The sequence below is a fragment of the Euprymna scolopes genome, chromosome 28 (assembly GCF_053919585.1).
Source record: "Euprymna scolopes isolate OS-2025 chromosome 28, ASM5391958v1, whole genome shotgun sequence".
Taxonomy (NCBI): Eukaryota; Metazoa; Mollusca; class Cephalopoda; order Sepiida; family Sepiolidae; genus Euprymna; species Euprymna scolopes.
The window spans coordinates 11,509,622-11,521,125 of NC_136509.1; the positions used below are offsets into that span (position 1 = coordinate 11,509,622).

Here is an 11,504-nt window from a genome sequence, read left to right on the forward strand (position 1 = left end):
TTAATAGCCACCAAATTTTTAGAATTCAAATAAATTTTAACTTCATTCATAGAGAGAAGGCATAGAATAGTTAACAAAGCCTATGTCCTCCACATGTTAAAAATAGTTTTCTAAATAGTAACACTATTTAGAAATTCGTTCGTAACAATGATAGGAGCATTGTTAAATATTTTGTTCTTACATTGTTTTCTCATTTTGCCTACCAATCATTGACTATTTTCAACTGTTTATGAAAACTTTCAAGTCGTATGTTGCACACTAACGACGAATCTGGCTTTGTTTTAAAATAAAAATAAATCTTTTGTCTAACAATCGTCAATCAATTACAAGGAAAACATTTGAGAAAAAACTATATATGGAAATTACCCAGAAATTTGAAAATTTACAAAAAAAAAAACCCTAACAAATCTCTCATTAAATATTTATTAATTTTAAAAGAATCAGAACTGGAATCGGGAATTGTATCAAAATCAGAAATTGTATCGGAATCGGGAAATCATCAATATATATATATATTAATGAAAACAAAGGGATGTAGTGTTTACCTGATATACGCAATAGTAAACTTCAAACTAATATAAATAACAGTATTTATATATAAAAAATTTATAACTACAATAAATTACGGTTTCACTTAATGCCTTAACTAGCAAATTCTAGCATTGCTACAAATATAGTTTGCGGATTTCTTTATCTTCTCTGATGAGAAGAATAATAAGAATAGCATTCTTTGAAACTCCTCGGAATAAGGACTTTGTAAATTGTTTTTTGGAGTATTCAGTCGAACAATAAATTTTGATTGTAAAGTTCAACTTACAGTTTTAATTTTCTTTTTCTTATATATATATATATATATATATATATATATATATATATGAATAAAATAAAGCAAGATATAAACGATGCTTTAGACGTTATGTGAATAAAAAGGAAAAACCTAAGAGAGTAAAAACAAAAATAAAATCAACGTTTCGTCCCTATTTCAGGGGACATCATCAGGATTTCCAGGCGAGGATGTACAGGAAGATGGTCATATATCACATGCGAAGGAGGAGAAGTTCAGTTCTCTTTCTGTTTTGACTTGAGGAGGTTGATGATCGGACCAAAAACCGGTGACGTTTGACTCTTGCTTATATCTACAGCTGCTGCTGCTTCTGATTGAAGTGTTTGCATATGAATGACTGTTACCAACTATTTAAAGGATTGCTTCCATTGGGGCAGGGTGTGCTTAGATGACGAACACTTTCAGTGGACGTTCTATATTACTGATAATAAGAGTACAGATGCACAGGTTGGTCTCCAAGCCTCGTGTTTCTTGACTCCTGATCAGAGCTGGGGATCGCGATCTTGCAAAATTTCGCAACCATTATCCCCAGCCCAACTCTGATCTCCCTACTTTCTATTGATGTCAGAGAATTTTTGACAAAAACTGATTCCCACTTTTTGAAAAAGTAATTTCTTCATATCATGAAAAATAATTCTCTGTGCCACTTTTGAAGTATATATTCGTTTTTAGCACACCCGAAAAAACGAATATATACTTCAAAAGTGGCACAGAGAATTATTTTTCATGATATGAAGAAATTACTTTAGTTTCCGTCATCTAAGCACACCCTGCCCCAATGGAAGCAATCCTTTAAATAGTTGGTAACAGTCATTCATATGCAAACACTTCAATCAGAAGCAGCAGCAGCTGTAGATATAAGCAAGAGTCAAACGTCACCGGTTTTTGGTCCGATCATCAACCTCCTCAAGTCAAAACAGAAAGAGAACTGAACTTCTCCTCCTTCGCATGTGATATATGACCGTCTTCCTGTACATCCTCGCCTGGAAATCCTGATGATGTCCCCTGAAATAGGGACGAAACGTTGATTTTATTTTTGTTTTTACTCTCTTAGGTTTTTCCTTTTTATTCACATATATATATATATAATGAAACACTGTCACACACAGTACATCACTGTGTAGAGGTTTGACTTATCAACAAAAAAATAATAAATTATTAAATAAATAAATATATAAGTGTGTGTGTATATTTAAACATTTCACTTGTTTTTGTCTTCCTTTCTCAAGACTGACAACATTCCATTCTTTGCATTTAGATTTATATATATATATATATATATATAAATCAATTTTATTATCCAAATAATTTTTAGAAAATAATCAAACTTACTGAAGCCATAGGGAATAGAATATTTCTGTCTTCATTCAAGAAGAGCATTATAAGTGGTATCATCGCTGTAACTTCACTGTCTTCTGGATTTTCCGGATTAGAATCATCCTCGGACAAATTCCTAAGTATTTTGTTTACTTCAACCTGGCCAACAGACAACTTAATTGTCTTCATAAAATCAATAATTTTCCGTGCTCGAAAATTCCTTATCTCTTGGATTGGAATCTTCAAGTCAATGTTTGTAAGTTCTTTAAAATGAACCATAATGCCGATCTCTTCGAATAGAAAAGGCCAGTCTTTGCAAAGAGTCAAAATCGAAGTACCATTATTAATATCCTTCCGCTGGAGGAAATAAGTGCTGGTCATGTCGTTCGTCACTTGCTCTGCATCCCAATTTGGAATCATTGAAATGTTTTTCAAAAAATCTTGCTTCACCCTTAGACTCCACTTGGTCTCATTCGGTGGGAGCTTCAATGGCTGCCAATTAAGACAACCGTAATTGCTACGGGACTTCCCAGGATTTTTTGTCTGCGTGACAGCTACGGGTTTCTTCTGATAGTTAAATTGTCCTCGGTCCGACTGATTCATGCTTTCCAAATGTGTCTGAAGTTGCTTAAAGATGCAATTGTACCCACGTTGGCTTTTAGAATTTTCTGCGGGATCCAGCAAAGATTCAGGATAATCCATGACCATTTTATGCGCAATTTCCTGAAGTTGGCGCTGTGTTGGACGTGCACACAACTTGGTCATTTCAGCAACGACCACTCGGATCATTTCTCGTTGAAGATTCTGCTCGGGCTGCTTATGCTTCTCCAACCGATCCATGAGACTAAGCGGCATCATATTCCAGGGAATTTTGAAGTTTTTTAATCTGTCTGTGGAACTCTCTTCAACCAAAGTATCACAGTCTGAAGAATGTCGGGTTAGAAAGTCAGAGGTTGACGTATTCATATCCATAGTCTCATTCACTGATTGTTTGCGAGAGTGTTCCAAATGTTGCGAACTTGAAGTCTCACATATAACCGAGGAATTACTGTCGTCGCTGACAACAATCGGTGCTGAAACCAATGTTTTAGTGCTATTTTCCAAATTCCAGATTGAGGAATCAAAGTTTGTTATCTCAGTTGGAGATAAATTGACAACATCTCCCTGCGTTTTCCCAATTCCTTGGAACGCTGCTAAGCTAGGACTGACCGCTTTAGGTCCTGTTGCATTGCTTTCGTCAATGTGAATGGAATCAACCATAAAGGGTCTATTCGGGCGATGTTGATTGGCAACTTGAACCCTTAAATTAAGATTCGAATTGTCTTGGTTCATATTATTTGGGACTGGAATATAATTAAGAATTTCTGACGTCTGCTGATTCATTTTTGATCCGGTAAAATTGTAATTGATCGGAAACTGCTTTGAAACTGGATTCAAGATAGTCTTGGAAATATTGTGTTCCGAATATGTCCGGATGGAATCCGGGACTTTCTCTGAAGAAGAAATGCTTTGCATGCTAAGTGATGGAGAAATATTTGCGGCAGGAATTTGGATACACATTCCTGCAAGGTTTGTTGGCAATTGTGCTTGGAGATTTTGTTCTTGGAAAGCAACAAGGGCAGACTGAACTTGTTCCGCCTGACTGGAGAATCCCATCTTTTGGGCAATTCCTTGATTCAAATCCGCTGCGAAAAAAAAAAGAAAACAAAGAGAATATATATGTTATTAAATTGAAGTTGAGTCAACCAATATTTTTTTCCTTAGACTTTTTCCCCAGTATTTTAATCATACAAAATACATGCTCAAATATTCCTCAGTTTGAATATTGAGTTATGTTTAAAAAATCCATATCATTAATTTTTATTTTTATACCTACACAATCATCAGTGTAGGAAGTGATTATTACTCCAGTCGGGAGACTCAAACCTAGTCACACAGTCACCCTTAACTTTGTAGACTGGTAGGTGGTCTATAGATTTTAGCTTTACTGGTAGTTTAAAAATCAATAAATATTTATTATTCTATTATTATGGCAAGTATTTAAACAAAATCAAACAAAAAAAGATAATTAAAGAAATCGTTTTTGACATCAGAAAATATACACAAATTTTTCTGATTCTGATATCACAAAAAGTTCGGATTTTCCCAGATTCCAATTAATCGTCCCCCCACTAATATATATATATATATATATATATATATATATATATATATATATATATATATATATAAAATTGAACGTCTGTTTGTGTGTCTGGTCATGGATAGGCTCCTATATGGTTGACTATTATAGAAAACTGATCACATATAATGATAGAAGATGTATCAAGACACAGGAATGGGTATGTTTGATCTGGCATAATGATGATTTATTAAAATTGTGGGGTCTGCGTTCGCGCATGGTCCACAAAGTATGGAAAAAAAAAATTTTTAATAAAAAAAAAACGTTTACAATTGTTTGTGATATAGATGTACATAATAATACTTTGATAAGTATGTTTTAACTTAAATAGGGATGGTATAATAAAATTGTGGGGTCTGCATTCGCGCCTGGTCTCCATAGAATGGAAATAGGCACAAACTTTAATAAAGACTTTTCATATCTATCTGCATAAGTATACTTGATAATTATGTTTCAGTTTGAAGAAATATGGTATAATAAAATTATGGGGTGTTCGTTCGCACCTGACCTCCATGGAATGGAAATACGTCACAAAGTTTAACAAGGTTTTTTAATATAGATCCATAGAATATTGTGATAAGTGTTTCAGTATGAACAGGTATGGTATAATAAATTATGGGGTTTATCTATTTTATTTTTACTTTCATCATATTTTGCTTTGGTTTTGATACCCCCAAATTCAAAGCTATCTCTTTACAACCCTTCATTTTCATAACCTATCATAATTTCATAAATCAGAGTCCATTTTCTGTAGGATGTTTTTGAACCCAGTCAACGACGGATACTTTTGCTAGTATATATATATTGTTACACATGCGATAAAAAGGTGGGGTAGATAAAAAGCAAACAAAAGGATACAAAAAGAAATTTACGAAAAAGCAAATATTTATCTCACATGTGACAAGGGTAAAAATAAAAGGAGACACGAGGACGAATATAACAGCATGCGAGAAAGAATGAGTACGGACACCAGTGATAACGTTTTAAAGTTAATTTTATTATAAAAATTAAACAATGGTGGGGTGGGGGGGAGATTAAGTAAAAAAAAAAAAAAAAAAAAAAAACAGATTACAAGGGTGTGGAAGGGGTATCTTAATCTACTATCTGAAAATGCAGACGAGAAATATATCAATACAAAAAAAATACATCAATACAAACAAAACAATGGCAAAATGAACTCGCCAATTTTATATACGAAAAAGAGGTATGCAAAGACGACTTACAGTTTTTATTTTACTATTTTTCTACGTGAAGTTTAACCACCATTTTATTTGCTTCAGATGACCGTTCGTGACATGCGATATATTCCTTATATATTATTCATCCACTGTTTTGATTATTCTCCGCTGAATATCTTTTGGTGCACCATGTTCCTCGACATTTTACAGTCAGCATTAGCTCATTTCTTTCGCTGTTGAGATGGAGTTTCTCCCCAGCATTATCTCCTTTTGTTTCGGTTTGTCGGGATGGGAATTTTTCATGTCCGTCCGGCTTGGCAGAGTGTCTTGTACTAAAATGACTTTTTCCCTCTCTCTCTCTCCCCCGTACTTTCCTTATTCTTCTCTCTCTTTCCTTATTCGCTTAGTAACTAACAGGGGTCAGAAAGCATGTCGCTGATTGGGTGACCTGGTCACCTCGCTTGCTGATTCACCCGCTGAATGTCTTTCTTATCTCTCTCTCTTTCTTCTATACTCTTTCTCTTCCATGTTCATTTTGCCTCGGTGATAAAATATAAAAACTACAAAAAAAAAAACGATACATTTTTTTGTCAGCCTAAAATTAAATATTTAAATTTTCATTTAAATAGATAATCCAATTTAAGGATTATGTCACAATATGTGTATATATATTTAAGGATCCAATATATATGTATATATTACTGTTGGGATAATTAATCAGAATCAGAAAAATCGAAACATTTGGAAGAATTGGTATAAAAAAAATTGGTGCCTATTTTCTGATGTCATAACGATTCTTTTGATCATCTTTTTTCATTTGATTTTGTTTAAAGCAAAATCTTCCATTGCTGGTAATAATGATAAAATAATAAATATTTATTGATTTTAAAATACCAATAAAACTATAATCAACAGATCATCCTTCATAAGTGTATTTTTACGTTTAAGAAAATATCTGCATATTTAACATGCGTTTTTTTATGGAAATCGGGGAAAATAACAATTCTTTAGTTAAATATTTAGAGATTTATAAAGAATCGGAACTGGAATTGGTAATTGTATTGGAATTGTGAAAAATATTGGAATCGTACCATCACTGATATATATATATATAACTCTTCCTCATCTATATTTTCCCCTACATCCTCACCTTATATAACAAATCTTTGTAAGATATTCACAAAAATCCGCGCAGATCAATCAAACCCAACATACCTTTCACTTGTTGGAGGAGTTTACGGATCTGGATTGGTTTAAGAACTGAAGCAAGGTCAGCTGCTTCAACATACTGAATATCATCTGGACTCTCCACTCCAATATCTCGCAGGGTTTTTGCAAGATTTTGCACCCCCATATCAGACTGTGTCGGTAGGGCCTTAGCAATGCATTCTTCCAGAGAACCTCTTACTAAACTTGATGACGAAGTATTATCCATCGACTAAACTGGAGAAAAAAAACAAACAAGAAAATTAAAACATTTTAATTGGGAAGGGATATTGGTATAAAAAAAAGAAACAAATCAAACATTATATTTTACCATCTGAGCTAAGGCCACATACATATTAAAACTTTACAAAATAACCGATTTAAACGTATAAATGTACATTTTTGCATGTGCATAAAGGATACACATTAGTTCGACTTATGCCTGCCAAGTTCCAATTTTTAAATTTTGACCCGTTAGTAGCTTTTTGTTCTGGCTAAAAACCAAATTGCATTTGATCTACAGGTCTGATTAGCCAATATATTAAGTTTCAAGTTTGTAGACAAAAGATTGAGAGAGTAGTTTAGTAGAGACCATTCTGCACACACACACACACATAGACAAGGTCACTTTTATATTTATACTATAAAACACCTTGAACATTGTGAATACTAGGGACATACTTGTCTCCTTTTTCATCACTTTAATGGCTGACGTTTTTAACTGATAGCAATAGACTTTTTTTTCTACTAAAAACACAATGGCAGTTGTTCTACTCCATGAACTTTTGTAATTTTTAAAATATTTTCGACATGACAATAAAGTAAGTATTGTTGTATTGGTTTAAAACCACATATTTAAAAAATCTGTTGACTCCATCCTAAGCAAAAAAAAAAAAAAAAAAAAAATGACTTTTCTACAATTATTTATTTGGTTCATAAGAAAAATAGAAAAAAAAAGTGATTTTGTTTTTTTTGCTATTTTTAATTATGACTAAAATTATAACCCTAACGCCCTCTGTTGTCCGAGGGCCGGGCCGCATCCGTCGCTAACCTGGTTCACGGGAGCATACTTGTGATGTATTTCTGGCCGTGTTCATCGCTCCCGGCTCGTAGGACCATAGATGCAACCTAGCAGGGCTACATTCTTACTTGTCTAGTGGTGGACCCCTCAAGGGTGATTAGACTCTCACTGGTCACTGGAAAATATCTCTCTGTTGCTCAGGGCACGTGAAATGTGCATGACCCTAAGTCCGTGTGGCAACATTGTCGATTTCGGTCGTCACTCTGGCTTTGTGCTGAATCCAGTCTATCTCTTTCATCATCTGGCATCAGGGCATACCTGGGATCCCGTTACAAAATTCGCAGTTTTTTTTATTTAAAATTTTTTTTAACTGTATATAACTTTCATGTCAAACTGTTTTTGATTGGACATGTTGAGTTGGATAATAAAAATGATCGCTGGGTTGGAGTGACTGAAATAGTGGGTGAATGTCTGGTATCCGGTAGGATGCCTCATCCCCATAAAAACAAAACGATTTAAAAAATATATATATATTATTAAAAAAGACAGTCAAGAGAAACGTGATAAAAAGTTGCTGTAAGCTAACAACCGCTTCAATTTAACAGAATAAGGGGATTACCGACGTAAATTATTTTTAAGGAAATAATTTGGAAATTTAAAAAAAAAGCAACGCATTTTGGTTTATTTGCTAATTTGTGACCTACTTGCGTAAAAATGTGTGTTTATGTAGATCGGTGAGCTTGTAAACAAACACATTTAAGGTGAACACTTACTTATGCGTCATGTCGAAATTAGTATAAATTTCAAAAATTAAGAAAAATGATCCAATAGATGTATTTAAAAATATGCGCTTGCACGTACAGAAATGGCCACCACTGATAATATTAGGAATTACACTGCTTAATATCTTGAAAACTACTTGTTTGCGGCATATTTAAATGCAGTATTCGTTTTCAGCATACCCGAAAACCTATTGGAGTCGTCATTTTAAAGACGATCGTTTAAAAATTTATTGGAATTACACTGCTTAATATCCGGAAAACTACTTGTTTGCGGCAAATTTAAATGCATTATTCGTTTTTAGCATATCCGAAAACCAATTAAAGTCGTCATTTCAAAGGTGATTGTTAAGGCGGAAAAGTGGCCAGAAAGTGGCTGCTCATTTTACGTTAAATTCACTTAAAAAAGTGATCCCCCTTTTTGAAAAAGTAATTTCTTCATATCATGATTGAAAACTGTTTTTCTATGCCACTTTTAAATGTTATATTCGTTTTAAGCACTCCCGAAGACCTGGACAAGTCATCATTGTCAAGATATTTTGGGACTTGGAAAGAATCTTGACATTGACCGTAATTATTTTGGCCACATTGACCAATGACCATTTTTTTTTTTTTTTTACTGAATAAATTTTCAAAATTTTTGGAATTTATACTAATTTCATACATAAGTACGTAATGCTTTCACCCGAAATTGGTTCGTTTGAATAAATAATATAGTTAATACAAGCCTTTAAAGTTACCGTAAATATCGATTCTGAGCAAAGTGGCCATCTTTATTTAAAGATAAGATACTACTACTATTTCATCTTAATTCCTTTAAATAAACATTTATTACAACTAAAATTCGCAGTTATTTTTTATCGACAACAACTAAAAGCAAAATTTTTCTGTCAAAATGTTTTTGACTGGCAGAGTTGGACAATATTAAAATACTTGTATTATTTAAAAAAAAATAGCGAAAACGTAAAAAAAAATGTTAGAAGTAAACAATACATTTGCAAAATAAAATGGATCGGACGAGAGAGTTAATAAGGAGAGAAAACCCAACGATTTACAACTGCAAACATATTGACTTCAACTCGCTGTCAAAAATGGCGACGAACGAAGTAGTCCTTCTTTTAGACTGAACGAAGACATTTTTTGAAAACTTTTTTATGCATCAGTTTAGCTTTCAAAACATCGGCGAATATAAGGATAAAGTCTGTGGTACTTATGCACTTATCTTATCTAACGTTATTATTTAGAAAGCCATTATTAACATGAGGAGGGGAGGGTGTTTTGTAACTATTCTGTACTTTCACCTAACAATTTAATAAAAAAAAAACAAATATATCGTAAAACTTCAATTTATATTGAAAATACTATTTTAAAAAAAAACCAACACGGTAACATAAGTGCATAAGCACCAAATCTATTTTAAAAGATATTTGCTCATAACATAAAATAAAAATGAATTAAAATTCTTGCCTGTTGTCAATGAAATAAGAACGCAGTCGAGAGAAATTAAAGATGGGATGAAGAAAGAACTCTATTATGGCGGAAAGCGAGAAGAGACAAGAAGAGAGAAAAAAAAAAAGATTTCGATTTTTAGTCAATAAATAAAAGAGGAAATAAAAAGAAAGACAGTAAAAAAAAAAATCCAGCAACATCAAAACTGATTATATAGTTTTATTTAAAATGAAAACATCGCGAATGATTTTGATTTATTTTTAATTGAAATTTTGTGGACATTTTCTTTGTCTAAATCGGCCGTGCTGATGCGTGCGTGCAAACCGGTCAAAACTGGTTTGACATAAAACTTGACATTTTCATATTGACGGCTTATTTTTAGATGTCCGTTCTTTCTCTATTTCTATCGATTCAGACAGAAAGAGAGTGAATACGCTGAAAAAGAGAAAAGACTGGTGGCAAATTAATTAACATTTTAATATGTATTAGATGAAAGTTTACAATTTAAATTTAATAATCATCTTTTTGGAATATTGAATTAGGGATTTTTTTTGTAATGTATTGAATAAATATTCAGTCAAAATGTCGATAAGTACCAACTAAGGACTTACCTTTAAAAAGATGATTATTAGTGATATTCGGGTCTGTTTTGAATGAATATCACATTTAAAATTGTCGCTGACAAATAGTTTCTAGGATATTAAAACCATTATTATCCAATGTATTCCCTATTGTTTTCAATGGTGTTTTTTTCACTGCTGACAATACAAACCGAAGTGAACATGCGAATTTAAGTGGAAAAAAAAAACATGGCGATCACGGAAAAGTATTAGAGAATGCATTGGAATAATAAAGATCTTGATATCATAAAAAAATTATTTGTTGGCGACAATTTTAAATGTAATATTCGTTAAAAACAAACCCAAATACCTCTAAAAATCCAGCTTTTAAAGCTGTTTTTAGGTGGTTCTGAGAACCACTGGTTCTCATCGGCATTTTGACCAAAAAATTTATTAATTTTTTTTAGTGTTTATTTACATTGGTGATCATTTAAACCATTACATTTTGGGTAAAAAGATTATTATGTACATATTTACTCTTCACGAGAAACTTAGTATAAATTACAAAGATTACAAAAAAATGATTCAGTACAAAAATAATACAAATATAATTTATTGAATTATTGAGCTTTATCGTATGCTTTAATGTGGAAGAGTTGTGCAGCAAATTCAATATGACAAACACGGGAGATAACCCTGTAATAGATGATTTTACTCTTACAAACGGTTGTGCTTCTATTTGTCAGATGACAGGCTCGGGGACGGAAAAAAGAAAGAAAAGAAAAACTTAAATTTGTAGATGGGGACTTTACATACAAATGACATTAATTTACATATGAGAGGAATAGTGGTTATCAGAAGGTGTAGCGTCGATGTGTTAACAAAATCAAGATGCACAAACATGTTTATACGCATATCGTCTGCGCACACACTATCCTAAATAAAAACAAAGAATTATATTTTGAATC

General features: G+C 32.6%; 1 protein-coding gene across 1 annotated transcript in view; it reads right to left on the reverse strand.

Moving 5' to 3' along the window:
* The window catches only part of LOC145249449 (uncharacterized), a 64,658-nt gene extending 54,586 nt beyond the window's left edge, over positions 1 to 10,072 (reverse strand). The window contains exons 1-3 of the mRNA XM_080111009.1: positions 9,995 to 10,072; positions 6,737 to 6,964; positions 2,177 to 3,846 (exon numbers count right to left, since the gene is read on the reverse strand). Coding sequence (XP_079967135.1) covers positions 2,177 to 3,846; positions 6,737 to 6,956 — 1,890 coding nt within the window. The 5' untranslated portion in view covers positions 6,957 to 6,964; positions 9,995 to 10,072. The remainder of the gene's footprint in view (positions 1 to 2,176; positions 3,847 to 6,736; positions 6,965 to 9,994) is intronic.
* Between the last annotated feature and the right edge of the window lie 1,432 nt (positions 10,073 to 11,504).